The sequence below is a fragment of the Rhea pennata genome, chromosome 1 (assembly GCF_028389875.1).
Source record: "Rhea pennata isolate bPtePen1 chromosome 1, bPtePen1.pri, whole genome shotgun sequence".
In the NCBI taxonomy this organism is placed as follows: domain Eukaryota; kingdom Metazoa; phylum Chordata; class Aves; order Rheiformes; family Rheidae; genus Rhea; species Rhea pennata.
Genome location: NC_084663.1, coordinates 151,671,046 through 151,692,958, shown reverse-complemented (window position 1 = coordinate 151,692,958; position 21,913 = coordinate 151,671,046). Strand labels below are relative to the sequence as shown.

Below are 21,913 nucleotides of genomic sequence, written 5' to 3'. Positions count from 1 at the left end.
AGCAGTATAACCATTCTTATGTTCTTATTTGATATCCTCAGATTATTTGATAGGATAAATCAAATGCCAAATATTCACTGATGTTTGCTAAAAGCTGTTGGGAGTGATGCTGAGCATGGTAGGTTGTGACTGTCTGTGGGAGCTAAAGCACGAGGTGAAATCTTGAGATTTCACCTCTCAGAACGGTGCTACGACTTTCGGACTCTGGAGCCAGCTGCACAGCCTCGGAGGCGGATGCTAATGACACATTGCCTGACTGCAGCCACTGCCTCCCTGGACAGAAGCTCTCCATGGGTGCAGGACTCCACAGCTGGCGCGAGTAACGGCATCTTCTCCTGCCTCGTTTAGTCCCTGGGACCTGCCTGGGTTTCCAGCCCTGCGTCCCAAGCCTGTGGCGCCCCAGCCCTGAGGTGTATTGCGGCTGCACACACCACCCCGCTGCGCAACAGAGCGGCGAGGCCAGGGCAAGGCGAGGTGGCGGCCGGGGCTGTCGGGCCCGGGCAAGGAAAGAGGACAAGTGTCTGTTGTCTCTGTCCCATAAGCACAAGTGGAGCCTGCGGGGGCCCCTGCGAGTCCCCGTGTCGGGGAGGAGGATGATGAGCATGTACGTGAAGGCAGGGACGGAGGTGACGAGGAGAACGGGGATGAGGACGGCGCGGCCCCCACAGTCAGCGACCGTTGGGGAGCCACGCGGCGACTCTGGCGCAGCCCGGCCCTGGCCGCGGCAAGTCTCGCGAGACGCCGCCTGGCGAGCGGCCAGTTCTCGCGAGGTTTGCGCCCGGCGGCTGCTGCTGCGGCGGCGGCGGCGGCTCCATGCGGTCTGAGCGGGAGTCGGGGCCGGGGCGGGGTGGCGGCGGCGGCTGGGAGAAGCGGCCCATGGAGGCCTCGCTGAGGCGGGAGTCGCCGCGGCGCGAGCCGGAGGCTCCGCTAACCCCTTCTCCTCCCCCGGGGCCGCCGCCACCTCCTCCCCCGCCGCCGCCTCCTCTTCAGCCGGCGCCGGGTAAACAGCGAGAGGAGAAAAAAACGGCGCTGAGCAAAGTGAGGGGCCGCGTGGGGACGGAGGGGGCCGCGGGGCGAGCCCGGGGTTGGGCCGTGCCCGGGGGTGAGCCTGGCGCTGAGCCTACGGGCTAGGAGTGTACTTAGGGGCTGAAAGTGTGCCTGGAGAAAGTGCTGTGGGGCTGGGGCTGAGCCAGGGGTCTGGGGGTGTGCCTGGGGAGTGTGCTGTGGGGCTGGGGCTGAGCCGGGGCTCTGGGGGTGTGCCTGGGGAGTGTGCAGTGGGGCTGGGGCTGAGCCGGGGGTCTGGGGGTGTGCCTGGGGAGTGTGCTGTGGGGCTGGGGCTGAGCCGGGGGTCTGAGGGTGTTCCTGGTAAGTGTGCTGTGGGGCTGGGGCTGAGCCGGGGGTCTGAGGGTGTTCCTGGTAAGTGTGCTGTGGGGCTGGGGGTGAGCTGGGGGTCTGGGGGTGTGCCTGGGGAGTGTGCTGTGGGGCTGGGGGTGAGCCGGGGGTCTGGGGGTGTGCCTGGGGAGTGTGCTGTGGGGCTAGGGCTGATCCGGAGGTGTGCCTGGGGAGTGTGCTGTGGGGCTAGGGCTGAGCCGGGGAACTGGGGCTGTGCTGTGGGGAATGTGCTGTGGGTTTGGCGGTGTGCCTGGGGAGTGTGCTGTGGGGCTAGGGCTGAGCTGGGAGTCTGGGGGTGTGCCTGGGGAGTGTGCTATGGGGCTAGGGCTGAGCTGGGAATCTGGGGATGTGCCTGGGGAGTGTGCTATGGGGCTGGGGGTGTGCCTGGGGTCTGGGGGTGTGCCTGGGGAGTGTGCTATGGGGCTAGGGCTGAGCCTGGGGAGGTTGCTGTGGGTTGGGGGTGTGCTGTGGGGAGTGTGCTGTGGGGATGGGGGTGAGCCTGGGAGTCGGGGGATGAGCCTGGGGGGTGTGCTATGGGGCTGCGGGTGAGCCTGGGGGGTGTGCCATGGGTTTGGGGTGTGCCTGGGGAGTGTGCTATGGGGTTAGGGGTGTGCTATGGGACTGGGAGTGGGTGGTGAGGCTGGGGGCAGAGGGTGTGCCTAGAGACCAACCTGGGGGCTTGGGGCAAGCTGGGAGGCATACCTGGGGGCTGGACATGAGGCTAGGGGTGGGCGTGCAGGTGTGCCTGGGAGCCTGAGGGCAGAGGGTAAGCCTGGGGGTGTGCCTGGGGGCTGGGAACATGCCTGGGGTGAGACTGTTTAGGGGTGAGCCTGGGGGATAGACGTGTAGGGAGTTGCATGCCTTGGGGTTGAGCATTGAGCGGGGGTGGCAGGAGAGGCACAGAAGAAGTACTTAGGCGGGATTAAGGAATACGTCTGGTGGTGGGGGTTGATTGGGAAGGGGTCTGGGAACAGGAAGAGAGGGGCAAAAGGGAGTGTGTGTGATTGAGAGAACTGGGCCGAGCCCTGGGGCAGGTGAGCGGGTGGGAGTATTTGCAGGGAAGGTGAGGTGGAGATGGAAAAGTGCAGAGGAAGGCAGGGGGGCATGGAAGGACGTAGTAAGAAGTGTGGGTGGTGTCTAAGGATCAGAGGAAGTTTAAATGAGGAGCATGACCCTGAGACTAATTTCAGGAGAATGTAGCATTTTAACATGGTCTTTGTTTCGTTATCAGCAAAATGAGGATGTTTGCTTTCTTAAGTATTTTGAGGACCTCAGTAACAGTGCTGCAAATTTGCTTGTCTTTTAATCTTTTATTCTTTAAAAATTAAGATTGACTAATGCTGTGGCAAAGCAGTCCTTTCAAGAACAAGAGCATTTCTCTTTCCAGGTTTACTTGACCATTTTTCAAAGAATATAGAGTACTGTATTATTTGTTTTATTCCCATTTTCTAAATTCGGAAATGAAAGCACTCAGTATGATTTAAAGTTAAGTTAGATATTGTCAAGAAGTGGAAATACATTATCTGAATCTTGATGACCATTTTACTGTTTTCTGTACTGACACCATTCTGTTGTAGGAGTGTTCATGCAGTCTCAGAGACTTTATTGTGAGGACATTGGATGATGTACATAAAATGTTTTTGTAATAAAAAGCTCATAAGTTAATTGAAACTAAATAATTATGGAAAGAGAGAATGTAAACTTTCTATGTAGTCAATATTTTTTTTTTGCCATTTGTTAATATTTTGTATTCTCAGCCAGATTACAGTGGCTTTTAAGCTCTTCATCAGAATATTTCAATTATGCTACAATTCTACATTAGCTGTTGTTCTTTATATTTTATGTAGTAAACTGAGATAGGTCAATTATTCCTTGGGCCAGCAAATGCAAGAAAGTAAGTCACTAGGAAGGTAGTGTTTTAATTGAAACTTGCAATTCAAGAAAGAGCTTTTAAAGAATAATAATATATTATTTGTTTAGTCTTTTTGTACAGTATTTAGATCAAAGGTATTTGTCCATTTTATTTTATATGTGCAGGTAGTTATTCGCCGGCTTCCTCCTTGTCTAACTAAGGAACAACTGGAGGAACAGCTACATCCTCTACCTGCTCATGATTATTTTGAGTTTTGCACTGCTGATCCCAGGTGAGGATGAGCTGTTGGTCAGTACTACATAAAAAAGAAAATGTTTGTACAGGTTTTCAGGTGTTTAAGACCTAATTGAAGTATTTTGGATATAGTCACGTTCCAAATTACATATTTTGACCCTGGAGCCCTTATTTTTTTGTTGGTTTTGTTAGTTATTTAAAATATTTTTGAAAACATAGATGCATTCTTGCCTTCTTTTACACTGCTGATTTTAAAACAGAAAATTGTTGTTCTGTGAATACAGCTTAATTTTGTTCAAAATCCTCATATTTCTTTTAACCTTCATTGGTGAAATGGAACAGATTTCTTCAGAGCAACTTATATTCCTTCTTTGACTGTTTATCACCAATGAGAAAGAAACAACCTAGGGCAAATACCGAAAAAAAAAATTCATGAGTGCCATTTGAGCTTAGCTTCTTTGTTTATTTACATGTTGTTGTGTTTATTTTATACAAATTCTGAAGGAATCCAATTTTATCCGTTTTGTCTCATTCAGAACTAAAAATCCCCGGAGTGGTTGATTTTAAAACAAAATAAATTACTAATACATTTATTTAATATGCTCAGTATCACAGTATTAAAATACCATTCCCTTATAATAAAGCAATTTCCAGAGGAGAAGGAGCTTTAATGGTTAAAACAACCAAAACATCCTTTTTGAGAATATAGTACATCTACCTGTGTTCTGAAAAAACAAAGGATGAGGTTTTTCTCGCTAGACTGCAGCTTATCTTAATCTATCTCAGATGAATCGCCCTCCGCAGGCACCAGATTTCTTCCATTAACTCCAGAGAGATCCCAGATGATTATGTAGACTAACTTTCAGAGTTTTTAAAGTTAGGAATGACCTCACCCAAAGCAGACAGCCTACTTTGTTTTTAGGAAATTGCATTTGAACAATTCAGCTCCTGGGCTGAGCATTAACTGAGAGGATATAGCCACCTCTTGCTGTGACTGTTCTATAGATGGATAGGTCTGATTATGTTTACTCTCAGAGTAAATTGACAATCAGAAAGGAACAAAAGTCTGTTTTGTGAAAGCTTGCAGAAGTTCAGTGCTTGCCTGACCTAGGCAGTTATGCATATGCACAGCAACAAAATAGCAATTCCTTAACCTTTTTCTGGCAGAACCACAAAGGATGTGTAGTTAGGTAAGAGGAGTGTTTAGTCTGATCAGAAGTCTTTATAGTTGTATTTACATTTTTCTTGTGAATCTAGACATAGTTATTTACAAATGGGTCACTTCAAGGATTCTATCCCAACTATTCATTTGATAATAGAAAACTATCAAAGGCAAACTGAAAATTCTAAAAGCATGTCTCTGTTGTCAATGTATGCGGCTGTGTAAATCCCAAGAAACAGTTCAAAAAATTAATTTGAATTGTCCAGAGCTATTCACAGTTATATTTAAAGTTTAATCTTTCTCTACATTTATATGATGAAATTTGGAGTCTTATTGCTTACTCATTTAATTGCATCTATGTTAGGTCTCTGATGAAAGATTTTACAGACTCTTTCTTGTACTGTATTAATCATCATCTACTTTCTTACAGCTAGTGACAGAATGTATGTATATGTATAAAGCTTGTTAAATGGCAAATATGACACAGTAGCTTATTTTGGTAGAGATGAGGACATGCTTAAAAAAATTTGAAAATTTCTTTGCCTTAAAGAGTAGCTCTTAGTGATTAGAAGTAAAAAAAAAAAAAAAAAAAACTTGAAGAAAATAAAGCTACATTTCTGATACTGGTCTGCTACTATGCTTCTAGATGTAGACGTAAAGAATATAGTTTTTAATTTTTTTGAAACAATGAAATTTCTGATATCTGTTATTTGAATTGTTAGATTCCTTGAGTCCTTTGAGCCCTGTAATAAAATAGTGATCCTAGGGGGGCAAATGTTATCTTGCTCTTGAATTTTGATTCCTGTTTTCTTCTGTCTCCAGAAATCTCTGTAGATGAAAAGTGTTTTCATGTAATTTTAGATATTTTTCATCATGAAGTGTTTCATATTTCTTATTTTTTTGCTTCACCTTTTTAAATTTTGCTTTGATACAAAAGCTGTATTTTTTCAGAAGGGATTTGTCACTATAAGGTTTGTATGGCTACACTCCTTTTGGCCAGCTATACTATTTAAGTGATCTTTCAACTACAGTCCTGCAAAATATTGACTTGTCTATTTTTATGTTCTTCCAGTGCCCCAGAATCATCCTAATTGGTTTCCCCCTTTGTTTCAATGCTGACACATACCTTTGCATATCTATTTATGATTTAACTCATGAAAAGGTCACATACTCTAAATTATTTGTAATTATACTTCATGCTTTCTTGCGATTGTGACAAGGAATTGAGGGATCAGACATTTCAGGGAAAAATAAATGAGTTAAGTATTCTTTTTCCTTTCTTTTCTGGTCTTTGGAAAGGAAAGGTCTACAAGCCACTACTAATATAAATGGAGGGAAGGGAACAGCTCTCACTATGTTGATTTATGGCAGAATTACAAAAAACACAGATGACAAAATTAACTTTTTTGGTATTGGTCTCCATGCAAGTGTGAATTAGGATACTGTGGATTAGCTTTCTACTTAAGAGTTTAACACCTCTCAGATATCCCAGTGTAGATTGAAGTGTTTGACCAGAGTATACAGTAAAGTTTCAGAAATTTCATGGTGGAAACCAAATCAGCTAGGAGCATTAGTGATCCTGACCCAGAGAAGGATCACTTTTTGTAAGTACTTAATACTTTTGTAAGTATTTTATACTTACAAAATACTTTTGTAAGTATTAAGCTTAATACTTTTGTAAGTATTAAGCATTATATTGCAATAATCTGTCATGTTACAGACAGCTTACAAGATTTTGGAAAACTCTTTGTGGAAATGTCTTCATGCTCTTCTAGCTAGCAGGTACAGCTACAGAACAAAGGGGTATGTTTTCTCTATGGTGACATTTGTCTTTTACTGGTTAGCTTTTTTTTCTGGCTTCTGTGCCATACTCATAATGAAAACTGATCCAGAAAATTCAATGATTAAGCACATAGAAAGAGATTATAAACAATTTCATAGTACCTAACAAGGATGATTCTGAGAAGCTGTTCAACAGGGAGGAACTGTATGTTGGAAAGAGAAAGGGGCATACAAGTGTGCAGGTTCTGATGCAGAACCAGGAAATTTTGGCCTAAGAGCCGTAACATTTCAGTTTAATGCTGTTCTATAATCTCTAGAAGACATAAGTTTCTAAAAACTCACTCAGATTTCTCCAATGGCAGAAAGCAAGCATAGTATTTTTTCACACAACACTGTTAAACTGTGGAGGTCTTTATCTTTTGGCTTACATCATTTCTGACATAATTTCTTAACAAAATGTTTCAAAAAGCAGTTAGACAAATATTTATACCAAATTCATGAAAACCTATTAAACACTAGGATGCAAGTTCTACATTATGAAATCCTCAGGCTGAAACTAGCTGAAAGGTTATACTAGGAAAAATATCAGTATAGTTGCCCTTTTTAAAATGTGCTTTCTATAAGCATCTTCTACTAGTTACTGCCAGAAGGAAATAGAGAAGTCTATGACCATTCCTACATTTTATTTCTAAGGTCATTTCACTCTGGGGGACAAAATGAACAGTTGCAGTCCCACTTAAATGCTTTTGCAAGATTTGCATGCATATATCAACTCCACAATGTCACTGTTCTACACTTCTAAGATTATTTCTAAGTTTACAATGTCTTGTTGTATATGAAAACTATGAAAGTTTTTAATATTTCACTTGACTGAAAAATTTCATTGATGTACAACACTTTTTTCAGTTACATCCATTTCAATAAAATCATTTCACAAAATATGACTGTTGCATTGTGTTTCATTCATTCTTTCAGATTCATTTAATTCACTACATTACATCTATTTCTCTCTCTGATATCTTGATATCAAAATACATGCAGAACAATTTCTGTGACTGTCTATGGCATTTAGGGGTGTTTGGTAGATGCACTATCTATAACTGATAACATTGACTCTGCCTACTCACCAGTCTGTCTTGTTCTCAGACTCCAAATGTTACCTTAACTGCTTCTTCCAGGTACTCTTTTATGTCTTCATGTAAATGTTTATGAGTCTTCTAAAACTTGAGTTTAGTGATTGAGATCTGGCCCTTTGGGATTTGGCTCATCCCTCAGGACTGGCACCTAATGCTGTGCGCTAGAATTCCTTACTAGTCCTGTGAGTTTATGAAAGCAAAGAGATCTGAAAAGAAGCTTTGGTTATGTGAAAGTCAGTCAAATAGCCAATGCCATGATATTTGTCATAAACAGTGATCAAGTGTCTTGCAAACAGCCCTCCTCCTTTGCCCTTCATAACTGCTTCCCAGCCACGGTGCTCAGGATTATCGTAGGTAAATGGCTGTAGTGCTGGAGAGTGGCAGGAGCTGCAGCTTTGAAGGGGCGACACCTTGTTGAGCTTCCGGAGAACCACAGCTGCGGCGTTCCGGGTGGAATGAGCATCGGTTAGTCATCACAGCTGCACGGTGCTTCTGCTTCTCCACCTCCAGGCAAACTGTGTTCATGTGAAAAGGGAAGGCTGGTGGATTTTACCTTGACATGACAATGTAGATGATGAGTTAGCAATTTGATCAGAAGTTATTTAACATTCCAAAATTCAGTTGTTGAGCTATATGTATAATTTGAATGTATATACATGTGTGAATATATTTTGTGTGTGTGTTTATATATATGTGTGTATATATATATATATATATTTGCGCACACACACTATATTTGATAAGTTGGGAAGTATTTTTACTAAGGTGAGATACCTGTTATACTTTACATGTGATTATTTTTATTTTATTTAAGATAACTCTAACAGTTTAAAATCACTTTCCTGAATAACACTTTTTATGCAATTGTGTCAAAAATACTTAGCGGAGTAAGTAAACTCTTAGAATGTACTTCTTTTATTAAAGATGTCATAAAAGGGATAATAGATTAAGTATTACAGAAATAAATCTTACCTAAAAGATTGAATATCCTTGAGTATTCATCAGAAAACAGGGAGGGTGTATAGAAATACAGAAATGTGTATAGTCATGCTCGTCTGGTTGCTTCCATAGAGATTGCTCTAACTGATATCCCAGAAAAGCCAGCATCATGTGCGCTGCATCTGTCTGAAATACAGTAAGGATGGAAAGCAATATTATAGACAGAAGCAAAGAGCAAAATAGAACCGGCTGTCTGACTCTAGCCATACAACCTCAAAACTGAATCTCAGCTCCTGACTGAAATCTGTGCAACTAGACACTGGAAAAAAGGAGGAGGCATAGAGTGCAGTGGCCATTTTGCGGAGCAGTGGCTGAGGGACTGAGCTGGAGGGCAGGGTCCTGAAGAGCAAAAGCTATGTTTTATCCGGTGGTTGCCGAATGTAAAGTACAACTAGAGCAAGACTGCTGGTTCTTTGGAGAGGGTACTAGCCGCAGAGTCCTGCCTGGCTCTGCGAAGTGTGCATGCTTTGCTGCACAGTGACACTGATTAGTTCTTTGTGGATAGGTTAAAAGAAAATCCAAAGTGGATAGAGCTGCAGTCAAAGTCAGGTACCTGAAACACAGAGTAAGAGGCAGTAGTTTATACATAGACCATTGCTAAGCATTTTCTATTTCCTAGTTTTAGTTCAGAATGTGAATTTTACACAGTGTTTTTAGACGCTTTGCTTACTCTTTCATAGGTAAGAAGTGTAGAGCAAGGATCTGAATTCCCTTTTGGGTTCAGGCATCAATATATTAAGCCCTCTGACATCTAACTTGCAGGCATCTAAGAATCAGCTCTTTGTAGTAGCGACTACATTAAAAAGAGAACTTGTAATCACTGAGCGTTGTCGTAGCCATATCAGTTTAATCTTTAACCATGATGAATATGAACAATAATAGAGACATAGTCCTTCTTCATTGCAATACTGTGAACATCAGTATCCTACTGTGCACAAGCATGCTTTTATATTTTTGTATGCTTCTGCTAATGTGAATGAAGTTCCTAAAGATATTAATAATGTGTAGCAACTATACTTGAACCCTTTAATATTTTCAAAATGAATGTGAAGTCCATGCTTTCCCGACTTCTATTTAGACATTCCAGACTGTCATTTTTGTCTTACAAATATTAGTATGCTTAGTAACCATATCAAATATTCCTCTGTTTTGAAAGGTAGTCATTCTAATAAATCTAAGCTGCAAACAGGAGAAAAATAGCGTGTTGTGTATCAGGAAAAGCTTATGCTGCCAAAGCAGACAGGAAACAGATGGCGTTGCTATAAAAACTAAAGGAAACAAGGAAGGAATAAGGTTTTATTTTCAATTCTGTTTTATGATGTTTATGTACTCAGCCACAAGGTTTTAAGTTACTGCAGAGAAAAAAAAATCCCAACTATCTGATGAAGCTGTTCTACTGTGCACTGAGACAGAGTGCTACAATATTGAAATGGTTAGGACAGTTGTCCAAATTCCAGTCTTTGCTCTAAAGAGAGTTTTAGCATTTTACAAAAACTGAAGATGGATAAGACACTGAAATTGTTAGATTAGGAACTGAAACTCAGGACTTTTCCATCTCAGATAATTATCTTGATGACTGGGATAAAAAATACTCCTTCGAGATTTCTCTTTATGCCTTAAGCACTTCAAGTGTATGATAATATTAATCTCTAATTAAGGTACCCAGTCTCATTTCGTGTAAGCATCAAAGAATGTATAAAACATACAATGACTATAAGAATAGTCCTACTAAAGTGATAGAGAAGGAAGTTCTCTTGTTTCTGAGAGCTGCCAGTTGTCAACAGGACTTACTCATTCTGCCAACCAATTGGCAGCATGGAGACATTTCTTCCAGCAAACCTTTAGTTTGCCAAAAAAAAAAAAAAAAAAAAAAAAAAAAAAAAAAAAAAAAAACACTTTTTTGTAGACTTGTAAGCCTTTTTTTTTTTTTTTTTAAGAAAATTAACTCTATATGGTATTGAAAAATGTCAAATGTAATCTTTTTTTGCTTTGAAATCTGTGGGAAGGAGGCTGGCTTGTTTTGTCTGCATTACCTGTTGTTGGTCACTTCATGGCCACCTTGAGACCTATTGTGTTGCTTGCATGGATAGGAGATTTGCAAGTCAAACCCTGCAGAACCCCATGGCCAAGCACATCCGTACTCCAGTGTGCTGGTTTAGTTAGGCTGTCTGGAGGCTGCTTGCAAAGAGCTCATGTACTGTCATAAGGAATCTGTGTAGTTTGTGGCAAACGAGGGAGCACACCATACCTGTAGCCTCTTTCAGCACTGCTTTCTGTTGGCAGGATGGTTTTAGCTGTGTCTAAGCAGGCTTTTCTGTGGTTACATGCTTACAGTTCACTCAATACTATTCATTTCCTAGAGTATCAAGAGTTGTGTATGTGAATGAGGTAACTCTTCCTTAGCCTATAAGCTGCATCCTCGGTATACTTTATGAACACCCTCTAGCTGGCATGAGATCTAGATGAATAAATCTCAGTAGTTTTTTTGTTAAACCTTTCTGCTGGCTGCAGATTTCATGGTGTTGCAATCCTTGGTTAGTTATCAGCAGTCTTCTGGAACCAAAAGTGGAATCTGTATGGATACATACTTGAAGAAGAAAAAATCATCACTTGTTTTGCAGTAACTATGGTTAAGCATGTGGATCCTGTGCTCCAACCTGTACCTTTGCTCTTTCTGAATCCTTGGCAAATGTGATTCTGAATTAGCCATTTAAACATAGTTGCAACTATTTGTGTTGTTTCCTGCAGCTGCTGGTGAGTTTGAGAAAATGTCAGGTGTATTATTATATTAATATTATATTATTATAGTGTTACAGTATTATAAACATAGGTATTTAAATGTTAGGGGCTTATGTTCAAATATATTCAAAAAACTGGCTTAACACATAGCCATCCATTGACTGAGCAACTTCGTCTTAGCCTCACTGAAGGAGATTTAAGCTAAACTGTTTTACATCAGAACTGTGGAGAGGATTAAGGCATGTGCATGATGTGGCTGACAAAAACTTAGTTAATGGGTGGTATTTCATTAAATTAGCACAACTTCATTGTGGTTGGTGGTGTGACATCCCGGGGTTCTGCTCAGACACATTTAGGGCAAATTACATATCCAGAGTGGGATTTATGCTAACAAATTCTTGAAGAATCAGAATTATTTTAGGTAAGTACCTATTATTTCCTTTGCTAGAAATGTTTTGGATTTTCACAGTAACTATTATCCAGAACTAGATATTGTATATTTATTCATATACATATATGTGAAGTGGAGATTATTTATTTTTATACAATTGAATATATTATCTTGCCAATTGTTAAGTTATTTATTCTTTCTTAAATGCGAAAATCTCTTTAAATACAGTGACAGCTTAGCAACTGCCTATTGGGAGCTTTTTCTTTCCTTCTACTATTTCAGCAACAGAAGATGTTCTTAGCATGCTCAAGAAGTTACCCAAAAGCAGTGCAGTTAGTCATATATCTTAAATCGTGAAAAAATAGACTTAAAGCTCTGATTTAGCAGAATGGAAACATATGCTCTGCAGTTTTGGAAGACAAAACAAACTAGAAATATTTGTCTTAGTTCAGAATAAATTTCACAATTAGATCCTGGAGTGTAGTAGTTCAGTTGTTTTTTGTCATCTATATAATTTTTATATGTGTATGTAAAGACTTTGATATGTGTATTTAAGGTAGCCATTTCTCAAAGATGACAATTACAGTACAATCCTTCTAGTTTTATTTCCTTTGTTCCTGAACAGAATAGTAAGTAACAGAAAAAAAAATGTTTCTTGTTGCAGCCTTTATCCTCATCTCTACTCAAGAGCATACATTAACTTTAGAAATCCTGAGGACATCCTTCTTTTTAGAGATCGTTTTGATGGCTATGTCTTCATTGATAATAAAGGTTGGACTATTTAAAAAATTTTAAATGTGTGTGCGTATATATATATATATATATGTGTATATATCAATTTAGGACATAAATTTGTTTCATTTTTGCTCACATACGTCGGTTTTTTATTCAACATACAGTTAATTACACAAAAATGTACTACTAGCAAATCTAACACTTAGAGATAATGAAGTACAAAATACACTTGTACTATCTTACTCAGGTCTGTGTGGTGTGCACGCTTCCTGTTACTCTTGATTGCATGATAATAAGGTCGTTCGTCCGCATGGCCTGTGCCGCACTCAAAGCACCGAGGCAGTAGTCACAGAATGGGCAGTTCAGGGCTTTCTTTTATCAGCATTCTTGTACCTAAAGCAATACGCTATTAAGATCCTATTAATTACCTTATGTACACTTCTGAGGCGTTTATCACAACAGCAACTGAATATATTACTGGCATGAATGGCTTTATCTTCAATGCGTTTCTGGGAGATGAGGTGGTACTACTTACTCGCACTTTGTACCCAAGAAAGCAGGACCAAAACTGTTGTCCTTGTCAGTTTGGATGCCCAGTTTGAGATATATATGGCTTGACTTCTTCGAGCATTTATGTATTATAGAACTTTACACATGGAGTCTGATTTCCATAGCTGTGAGTGCTCACCTGCATTTGTAGGCAGGACTGCAAACTTCTTGAGTTGAGTTCCAGGAAAAGGAGTGACAAAATGGATTGCCATCCTGAAAAGGTTTTATCTGCAAAAGATAGCCCAACAGTGAAGAAAAGCTCTGTAATGTACGTGTGCAATAGCGTTAAACTGCTATAACCAAGAAATTGTGCTTTCTCTTTTAGCAGTTCTTTGCCTTACTCACTCCTGGCTTCTGTAAAAAATTGAATGAGTTGTATAAACAGATTTAGATTTTTTTTTTAAAGTTGCCTGTTCATACACTGAATGTTGTATTGATTCTGTAAAAAGTAGAACTGGAAAGTTAATCTTTAAAGAAATTAGCTGCCAAAGTAACAAATTTCTATTCAATATTTCTTACCTAAGATATCTTTATAGGCTTCTAACTCTGCCAGATTTGGATGGATTTTCCTGAAGATGGAAAATAACACATTCCTCACAGTGTGTGATTTCCAAGTTTTAAACTATATTCTAAAGAAGGAGGAAGGATAGCTCCTCATTAACAGATCCCAATTTTTAATTTTTTTTAACACGCATATATTTTCTTGCCTTCTTTTCAAAAAGAGCTGAGGTATTTTAGCTGAAATTTGGTTTGAGGCAGATACGCGTTATACAGAATCTCAACTCTAGATGGTAAAAGTAGTAAAATTAAAAACAAGAAAACAGCATCTTAGCGAGACATGTTGGGCAGTATTATTTTCTGTAAACTAATTTTATGATTTGGCAAGGACTTCACTTTGTCTAAATTATGCGTTTTCTTCAGTGTTATGCTGGACTGAAGCCAGAATATTCTGTACTTTACGAAACTAAACTTGGACACAGCTATAGTCAGTCTGGCATGATGCTTGTTTAAATAACAAGCACAAGTTTTGATCCAGGATGCCCTCTGGTGAGCCTTGTGTTAGCATTGCATTAACCAGGCTAAAACTAAAACAAGGATTTCTGGGGGGAAACTTTGCAAACATTTTAGCAGATTGAAGCCAAGTATTCAGTGGATTTGTGCAAACTTTGAGTGACTGTGAACCTGCTTCGTAGTTGTAAGTAGAAACCAGGCAAGATTCAAAAGCTACACATACACTGACTGCAGTCCTAAGAGGAATCCTGCATTTAAGGCAAAATTCAGAAACAGAGTCCATGCCAATGAACATGGGCAAGAACTTGTACCATCCATCACAAATGGAAAAAAGGAGCTTCACACAGTTCTGCATGCTGAGTTTTAGAATTTCAGTTCTAAAAGAAGGTGGCATTTCTTCTGATTGTGTGTTATCCAGGTTGCTTTTTTAGCTTTTTGTCAGCATGACTTTATAGCAGCAACTTAGTTGTTTCAGGTTTGTTTCCCAGGAGTAAGTTATTCATTTGTCAGGCTGAGATTTTATGTCAATTTGTCTACTCAGTGACTATCTTTGAAGAATGGAAAGAGAATTATAAATGATAATGTAAGAATGTTATTGTGCAACAGTACTCATCTTCATTTTGACAGTCTTTGTTGGCATGTCAAAATAATGCTTAATGTTTAAGTATATAATTCAAGTACAAGTGTATTTTATTTTGAATCTAAAATACTGATGCATTTCATTTAGCACTATGAATAGACTCATTAGAAATTTAGAATGGTATTTAAAAAAAAATTACCTTTGATTTTAACTAAGGCTGCCTGACATCATTCTGTAGAATTTTGAAAATCTTACTTGAATATTAGAAATATTTCCTAAAATGAAAATTAAGCATTTGATCTTTTTCAAGGTTTGGAGTATCCTGCAGTAGTTGAATTTGCTCCATTCCAGAAGATTTCAAAAAAGAAATTAAAGAAAAAAGATGCAAAAGCCGGGAGCATTGAAGATGGTAAACATGTTTTCCTGATGTCACAGTGAAAAATAGGTTCCATTTCTGTCATGCATTGCAAAGTTTTAATGTATTTCAAAATTTTTTTTTCACAGATCCAGAGTATAGGAAATTTTTAGAGAGTTACTGTGCTGATGAAGAGAAAATCTGTGCCAATCCTGAGACTCTTTTGGGAGAGATTGAGGCCAAAACAAGGGAACTCATTGGTCTGTTTTCTTGAATTTCTTATTATAGAGAATATTAAATATTTTTTATATATATTTATGATATTACCTGCAAGTTCTGACCCATTCAGTCTGACAGAAATTGAGAAAATTGCAGTTTTGAATTTTGTTCTCCTGCTAAGAAGTGATTGGAAGCACCTCACCTCCCCTATTCTTGAGTCTCTGTGCATGGAACTCACTTGACTTTGCTGCCAGTTTTGTATGCACAGTGACTGCAGAAGTGGGTCCTTAGTGCTTCCAAATACTTGCACATTTATTATAAAAAGATGGAAGATTTATTATTAAAAGGTAGAACAGCTGAATACTTAACAGATCATCCATGATATTAGCTGCTTGCATTGTGAAGGATGAAATACTCTGTTCTCATGGTCAAGAGTCTACAAAAGCTTTGAAAGTTAGGCTACACTTTCCTTTCTATTTGCATGCAGCATGACTTCACAATCTGTAGGGAAATCTGTAGTAAGATCAAGATTGAAATCTTCTGATTAAATTATATCAGATTTCAGTTATAGGTTTCAGCAGTATGAATGCTACTAGTTACAAGTACATTTATATAAATCATGAGCATATTATCAAAAAGCAAATTGTGTTTAAGCTGTTATCCATATTGTACCATATAAAAATCAGCATAATATTTTTGCTTCTTTTCAATTCAGTCTTTCAAAGAATACCACTGTTGGACTGACTGTAGTGACTATAACACTCCACAGTAATGCCACATTGTAGACAATTATTTGACTGTCAGCAAATGTGTAACAAAAGACTGTTTTTAAGAAATGCAGAAGACAGGCCTTGAGATTGCAAGAAAAAAGAGTGGGAATCAAATTCAATATTCAACACAGCCATGCAGACTGCTACCTTCTCATTTCTGAGATTAACTTAAGAGTTAGGATTTTTACAAGATGGAATTTTAAAAAATTAAGCTGTTTGTAAAGTATAAAGGAGCAGAAAAAAGCGTGAACGTGATTGTCAGATAGCAGTAAATGCTGCAGATGGCGATCACATGTGATTAGGGCTTTGACTGACAAACTGAAATGGAAACAGTCCATATCAATTCCTGATGAGAGGCATCCTTTACGAAGTAAAATGTGAAAGCTCATTTCTTTCAGTATTGAAAGAAAAATTTTCCTGGGACAAGATAGACCTATTTTCCATTAAAATTTACAGATGTGATTTATATTCTCAAAACCTCTAAATAATACTGTCATTTTTCACTGAGAAACTTATGTAACTCTCTCCAGAACACTTTACTTTGCAGCTACCAGAATGCAGCTTTCAGGATGACATGAAATATTGGTATGTTGTATCTGCAAGTGACAACATAGAGAGCACCTATTCTATCCCTAGGTGTGACAATCAACTTGGAAAAAAGAATTATCTTTGTTATTATTTTCTTATTCTGGAAAATCAACCATCTGTTTTAATTAATACTATTTCCTAGTCTGTCCCTGCCTGTAATAAGCATTTATACAGGGTGCCATTAATTCTTCTTCATATCCATGAATTAATAGTTGACTGGAGCGATTTGGAGCTTAAACGATTCAGAGAAAATGGATATTATAGAATTATGGACATTTAGATAATTCTATTATCAATAAAACTTTTCTGTCACTTTTCTAAACATGCAAGTTTTCATATAATTTTTATCTGCCAAAAATCTTCCCTAGCAGAGTGAAAGCAGTCAAAATTTTCTAAGAAGTTTTATAATTTCAGGAAAGATTTATTAACTTAAATGTATTCTAGCTATCAGTGAAAAGGTTTAGTCTGAGAGTTGCAGGTTTCAGATAAACAATGTTGGCTGAAGAGAGCTTTTCATTAGGAGTTTTGCTTCTGTTAAATCACACAAAGTCAAATAAATTGCTTTTTTTTTCTTCCCATTCCAAACTGCAACCATTGCTGTCAATATCAAAACAAAGGTTACTTCAGTGGATAGGATGCCTATAGTAACATCATGTAAGGATTTAGCTGTGTGTCTGGTTTCAAAGGTGTTACTTCTATTGAGGTCAGTGTAAGACGTGCCCAGGACTTTGTTGGCAGAATTGGGTCTCACATTTTCAGCATTTCTCTAGATATGTTTTATGTATCATGTCAGGTGCTTTAGCTCATCTGTTTCAGTGTGACAGAGAGATATAAAACAGAATTTCTCTGTAACAAGATTAAGGTAAGATCATTCTTATGGCTTGTTTTTAGAAAGCAAGATAAAATATAAACACTTGCTGACAGAGTTCTTCACTTTGTAGTTTATTTCCTTTTGAATTTCCTAAATGCTTTCAGAAAGTACTCCTAGATAATCATTTACAGCAGGGCCCATAAGTAAGATGAATAGATTTAATTTTAATTGATAACTGTTTTGTTTTTGCCTCCCTCTTTCATAGTAATCATCATACTGCTTCTCTTCTTTGAACTTCAAATTATAATTTCTGATCAAACCTCTCGCACCACAGCTTGGCTGTAACTAGGCTCAAGTCCTGGAGTCCCAGTGTGGCTTATCCTTTCCCTGAACCCTCCAATTACACTGTGCTTTCAGCTTATAAAAGCTGACACTGCTCAGATGAGGGAACTAGCGTGTACAGGAAAGAAAGACAGAGCTGCAGGTGTGAGTGTGGAAGGGAAGGTTGTGGGGACCTAAAATTGGTCGAAAATTATGGGCAGGAGAGAAAAAGAGAGGGATAGCGTGGGAAATCTGGGGATAGAGTGAGGAGGATCTCAAATCAAAAAACTTTTCTGGTTGTTGCTTTTGACACTCCGATTTTTGCTAAAAATGAATACTGAATCCTATCAAACCATCCCATTCATAACTGCATAACAAGATTTTATCAATAATGACTAGGTTACTAGAGGGAAATTTAGGCATTCAAAACAAAACATTCAAACGTTTTGGGGATATGAATTGTGTCTAGATTGGCTGTGAAGGCTATGACATTCTAAATTTGATTAAGACTTTTTTTCTTTCCTCATTTTTTATTTCCTTTTTAAAATTCTTTCTTCCAAATTCTATCATGTATTCCAGTAGTGACATTTTCTCCTTGTTTTTGTTCAGCTGCTTTCCACTGGCTGCAGAAAGAGTCCTGTAAAGTTATTTATCTGTAGAGCAATTTCTAGTGGTAAATGTTTTCTGTAACTCTATCCTAGGACATCTAAGACTGACAAAATTTTATATGACTAACTCATAGCTATCAGGACATAATTTCAAATGTGCACTCAGTACTGACAGTGAAGTAAATCCTGATATTTAAAATCACAGATGCCATACATGATACAGAATGTGATGATGTCTCCAAATTTCTGTAGACTTTGGGGATGGCTCAGGCAGGAGGCTTAGGCTAGATTTCTAAGTGTGGAAATATCTCTGTAACATAAAAGTGGCTGGGTGATCCAGCAAATGAGGCATTTTATTTGCTACTTGGGAAATCAAATTTGCATTGGATCTGCTGATACCATGCTGTGTAACCTGGGATAAACCACTTCTGTTTATCCCATTTTCCTATGGAATGGTAAATGCTAAATGAGGAGTTAAATGGAAATGTTAAGGGGGAAAAAGTGTTCCCTACATGGAATGATTTGAAAACTGGGACTGAAAAGTACTAAGTGAGACTATAGTAACACTGGCAGTATATGAACAGCAGTATAGCTAAATTTTGATGTACAGAAGTTAAAATGTAGGAATAGATATTGAATTTCTTTTTGGATAATAACCATTTGATGAACAAGAGAAAGATGCCATTCTCTGTTCTGAAAACATATGATTTTGAATTAATCATTAAAAATCATGCAGAATATCTCTATTTTTTGTAACTCTAACATTGAAAAACAGAGAAGTGTTTTTAAAATGCAGCGATGGGAATGGTATCAAAGCATATGACGTAAATAGGATTATTAATTATTTAGCTCCCATGCAGATAAAGCTGAAAAAAGGAGTTAGTACTAAAGTAAAGAAATGAGTACATATTTTAGGAGATGAACACTATATCACAAATTTTTTGTGTTTTAGCTAGAAGAACAACACCCCTTTTGGAATATATTAAAAATAGAAAATTAGAAAAGCAGGTACGTTCAGACTTTTGCCTGAAGTTCAATTTTTATGTTTCATATATGGTTTTCCTTTGAACAATTTACAATTTTTCATTTTGAACTCTTCAGAGAATACGAGAAGAGAAAAGAGAAGAACGAAGGCGAAGAGAATTGGAAAAGAAACGTCTGCGAGAGGAAGAGAAAAGGAAACGCAGAGAAGAAGAAAGACGTAAAAGAAAAGAAGTGGAGAAGCAAAAGAAAATTTCTGAAAAAGAAATAAGAATCAAGGTACTTTACTGAAAAACTTCAATTGAAGTTATTCAGAAGTTCATTTGTTTTCTCACTAATATTGTTTACAGAGTGTACTAAAATGCAGCCAGGAGATGTGTGATGCCAGTTTTTACTGGAAGCAAAAATAAAGGTTATGCTAATTAGCTTAGCTGAGAAATGTGGCTACTTACCTTAGGTACAGTGATGTGCTAATGACAACTAACTCGGCTATCTTTTACGCACTGCCACATTCTGTGCAGATGTAACATGGCAGAACCAAATTGTTCTGTTCTAACACATGTCAAAAGATTATTACAAATATGGCTTTAGCATTTTTTTTCATGTTAATCTTCATTTAGCTGCATGTGTTGAGATTTTTCATGTTTATGCTCAGAATTGATTGATTTTAATAGTATGCTTTAACCAAGTTATAACAAAATCTTGCTAATTTTAAGTTTTGCTGCAATTCAGATTGCAAAATCATCTGAATGGGTGTATGAATGGGTTACAATGATTTTACTTTTTGTGCTAATAAGACTTAACATTTAAAAACTTATTTTTATAAGGCGACATAGATAAATACTATTCAGATAATGTAGATTTTGTGAGATTAGAAAGGTTTTGTAGGCTGATTTGAAGATGTATATTGATATAAAATTCTGTGGCTTATTGAGAGGACACACAGACTCACTCCAGATTTTTGGTGGGGAGAAACCACAGAGCTATGTAGCTCCTTTCCCTTTTTTATCTTTCTGGACAACAGTTGCCTTCAGTTGGATGTACAAAAATAGTAAGTTCTGAAGCAGAATTACAAATTTTTCATATTCAAGCATAAAGAAAAACATTCTAGAACTTTAAAAGAAAAAGAAAATGTTTTTTAAAGTGTGTTGTCTGAAAAGGCTAGTATTTATGACATATATGTGACAATGAGACCTTGAAAACTCGTTCTCTCTCTGAAAGAAAAGTAAAATATTATAGAATTAAAATACAGGAGAAGGACAACCTATGCTCATTTCAGAAAAACTGGTGGAATGAAAAGAGAGGTGAAATGTTCTGCTTGTACCTGAGATATTAGAAAAATAGCTTGAGACTGATTAATCCTTCAGTGAAGTTTGTTCCTGTAATGATACACACAGCTCAAGCTGTGCGTAGATTATTTGTTGTGAAAATAATGAACTTCTTGGACATCTTAATCTCCAAAATGAGAATGTAATGGGATGTTTTCTACTAACAGTACCATTTTTTTCTCAGTCTGCGTTTCTGTCAGGATGTAGTTGTGCCAAGCACCTACTTTTCTATGTGAGCTTATCCCAAGTAGTTTGTGTGTCACACTTTTTTATATAGTATTTCAATAGGTGAAGGATTAATCCCGATCCATCTGTAGTATTGCAGAGGTTCCACTATTGGTAGTAAACCTGGGCTGTCTTGTTACATAATTTTTAAAAAGTCATTGACCATATTAATGTCTTTATATATAATAGCCAGAAGAGAAGATTAGGTGAGTGCATTCTTCAATTTTCTTAGTGTATTTAAAGTGTGCTCCTGAATGCCTATTACTAACTCCATCACTTCTTAGCAATAGGAAGCTGCACTTCTAAAATAACTTTTTAGTTCTCATACATTGCAAAATATATTCATAATATTTAAATAAGATATAGCCACGGTCTTTGATCTTAATAGGACATTAGTATATTTAAGATGTTCTTAAAATGTTTGTTACAACATAGAAGAATCACTTTACATCACAATGTAAACAAATATTTCTTAGCTTCTTAAGAAGCCTGAAAAAGGAGATGAGCAGGCCAGTGAAAAGCACAAAGAAAAGGGTGAAGAAGCTGACATTGAAGAAAACAAATGGGAAAAGTCATCAGGATCTGGGAGTATAAAATGCAAGTCATTGGAGGGTTCACTAAAAGAACTTAAGGAAAAGTAAGTAGTATTTATCTTTTAGGCGCCAAGTTACATCCTAAATGCTTTGATTTGAAGGCTTAAACATGATGTAAGTGGTGCATTGGCCTGGTGTTTATCAGCACAGAACTGATTTCATTCCACGTTTGAACAAATCTCTCACTGTCCTTTTTTGTAAAAGGTGTTTAGTAACAACTTACTGACCTGATGGCAGTATTAGTGGATGCAATTTGTTATTTGTGAAATGCTTTGAAATCCCAGATTGGAAAGATTTCTGCGTGAAAAGTCATTCAGAGTTTCATTGTTATTTCACCTGTTCCCCATCAAGAACTCAGGTAAGGCTGTCCTTCCATTACTGATGTCAAAGTCTAACTAAATTGCCTAGGATGTCTTACTGTCAACATCACATTTTCTTCATTTTTCCTGAAATGAACAGATAAATGCGCTTGATAAATGGAATGGCAGAATTAGTTATTGGTGTGAATCACAGCCTTATAGCAGACGTGTA

General features: G+C 38.1%; 1 protein-coding gene across 3 annotated transcripts in view; it reads left to right on the top strand.

The window, feature by feature from the left end:
• The first annotated feature begins 798 nt into the window (after positions 1-798).
• Positions 799-21,913, top strand: part of UPF3A (UPF3A regulator of nonsense mediated mRNA decay) — a 28,867-nt gene continuing 7,752 nt past the window's right edge. Inside the window, exons 1-8 of one of the 3 annotated variants that reach the window (XM_062575352.1) lie at positions 799-1,038; positions 3,430-3,536; positions 12,373-12,479; positions 14,894-14,992; positions 15,088-15,198; positions 19,208-19,263; positions 19,357-19,515; positions 21,266-21,426. In XM_062575352.1, coding sequence (XP_062431336.1) covers positions 814-1,038; positions 3,430-3,536; positions 12,373-12,479; positions 14,894-14,992; positions 15,088-15,198; positions 19,208-19,263; positions 19,357-19,515; positions 21,266-21,426 — 1,025 coding nt within the window. In that variant the 5' untranslated portion in view covers positions 799-813. The remainder of the gene's footprint in view (positions 1,039-3,429; positions 3,537-12,372; positions 12,480-14,893; positions 14,993-15,087; positions 15,199-19,207; positions 19,264-19,356; positions 19,516-21,265; positions 21,427-21,913) is intronic. The other 2 variants (XM_062575335.1, XM_062575343.1) reach the window with 2 other exon arrangements.